The 2,321-nt window shown below is 37.2% G+C and overlaps 1 protein-coding gene across 1 annotated transcript in view; it reads left to right on the top strand.

The window, feature by feature from the left end:
* The first annotated feature begins 1,564 nt into the window (after window positions 1-1,564).
* Window positions 1,565-2,321, top strand: part of LOC109589591 (serine/threonine-protein phosphatase 4 regulatory subunit 1-like) — a 5,361-nt gene continuing 4,604 nt past the window's right edge. The window contains exon 1 of the mRNA XM_020005646.1: window positions 1,565-1,594. Within this exon, the coding sequence (XP_019861205.1) occupies window positions 1,565-1,594 (30 nt within the window). The remainder of the gene's footprint in view (window positions 1,595-2,321) is intronic.

Raw genomic sequence — 2,321 nt, 5'->3', positions numbered from 1 at the left:
CCATATTGGTCCTTTATAGTTGTACCACCACGTGCTACTGAGCATGCGCATAACCTTTCCTTCTTATGGCTTCCCATTATACAAGCCATATAGAACATGACCTTTCCCTCGTGGGTGTATCAGATATACACCACTCGGGGGGGGTCATGTTCAAGCGGCTGCTTCCACTTCCAGTCAAACTCAGTTGGGATATACATGTACATGTAGTATACCTGTATAATTGTACATGTACAATACATGTACACGTAGTTGAGCTTTGCTTTGCACGCTTGGAAATTCACTTTTTGTATTAAATATTATTAAAACAATTATTAATGTCGCAAATAACAATGTACACACCCACACTCACTACACACAAAGTATAATACATGTTGTCAAGATGAAGTCGTTAATCTTCAAAATAGAAATAGGCAATCAGAATGACCACTCCAACACCAATGCTACCTGTGGCAACACCAATAACTGCTTTTTCTCTAGCAGCTGCTGTGGCTGTAGTTCCTCCAGCTGTTGCTCCTATTGTTTTTTTACTTAAACCTTTCTCTTTAAGTAACTGTTCATCTCCAGCTGGCATACCTGTAGCACATGAACCATCAGTATTTTGAATGCATCCAGCAATATCTTGTACTTGATCATCACCTGAAGGTTGGATACAGCTAAGTGGGCCAAGCTCACTAAGCCTTTCTATTGTATTAAAGAGCAAATTCAACACGATACTTATTCCATTGGATAATGCAGGCACTACATTATCTGCCTTTTTTTCAGATTGTATTATATCCTTCAATCGTGTTATTAGGGTGTTGACCCAAGTAAGACGACTTTCTTGATCAGCTGGTTTTTGTCTACTATCGGGATAAAAAACAATTTTTTCTGTAATCTTTGCAATTTCCGAGCCTTCAACATTCATTGACTCTAACTTTTTTGCAATACTTTCCTTCCAATCATGTTCTATTGCCTTGATTCGAATATATTCTTCAGAATTGGGATCAGATTCTTGAGAAGTTAGCTCGCATTGTGTGATGACAATAATGACATTCTGCCACATACCCAAAGAGACGCATACATCAAATGCTATTTGTGTATTAATATCATTTATCCTATCTTTCCAGCCTATACACAGGAATACAGTGCAGTGCCTACCTTGTTCGCAGACTTCTTTAGCTTCACATTTCATTTCATCCAGGTCAACTGTAACATCACCGAAGCCAACAGTATCATAAACGAAATAGGCTTTTTTTGTGTTGGACCCATCTGTTTTCGTTGAAGTTTCTTCTTCCATTTTCTCCATTTTAATATACTTCCATTGTCCTGGTATGTCACTGCTCTTTGTTCCCCCACTAGGTCCAGAGCTTCCCTTTATTTTTCCTCCTGTCAGCTCTCCAGCAAAAGTTGATTTTCCAACCGCAGACCTTCCAAGTAGCAAGAGATGTAGATCTTCATTTATATCTTCTTTATTAGCTATCTCTCTAGCTCTTTCCTTCTGTTCATCTGTGAGATTATTGTGCCTTTCCTCAATCTCCCTGAGGAAAGCTTCCCCAGCCATTTCTTTCCAGTTTAACAAAATATTATGGGTGGTCCTATATTAGGCCACCCAAAAGTGAGATTGAGAAAGGCTATGAATTTCATTAATACAGTATCCACCCATACTTATTAATGAGATACATATACATGTAATAATACTTAATGCATATTAATATGATGCATATGTACACACCACAATTTGATACTTTTGGTTGGCTGGAGCATAGGCTATAGAGAAACGTTGTTCTTGGTCTTGTTCTCTATCCCAGCTCTACTAAAAGCTACAGCTGAAAGTATTAGCAGTGTTCTAAGTTACTGCCAATATGAAATCTGCCATTTTAGTTCACTCTGAGCAAGTTCAGTGATATCAGGCCAATATGAGGCAGTAACATGTACAAAATAGCCAAAAATAACACATTCCTTAAGTCTACACGTACATGTACATGCATGTATGTTAAGTAAATGTAGATGCTAAATTAACGTGTACATCGTACAAAATAATTTTGACTCAGTGTGGCACCATTAATTTAATTTTTAATTGTTAGTTTAATTTCAGACAGTTTGGTGTCCCAGTTGTGTCATTTTCTGTCTACTTACAAGTTCTATTGTAACAATAAACATTAGTATATTAAAGTCCTTTTAATTTGTGTGTACACGTACATGTATGTCTAGGGTTGTACATGTACATGTTGTACATGTACATGTTGTACATGTAGTTGCATGATTATTATCATTTAATTTCAGATAGTTTGGTGTCCTCAGTTGTGTCCAATGGTGAGAAAGTGTCTCGGGAAAGAAGAAAC

The sequence above is a fragment of the Amphimedon queenslandica genome, unplaced genomic scaffold (genome assembly GCF_000090795.2).
Source record: "Amphimedon queenslandica unplaced genomic scaffold, v1.1 AMPQUscaffold_11152, whole genome shotgun sequence".
NCBI classification, from domain to species: Eukaryota; Metazoa; Porifera; class Demospongiae; order Haplosclerida; family Niphatidae; genus Amphimedon; species Amphimedon queenslandica.
This window is presented reverse-complemented; position numbering and strand designations above follow the sequence as displayed.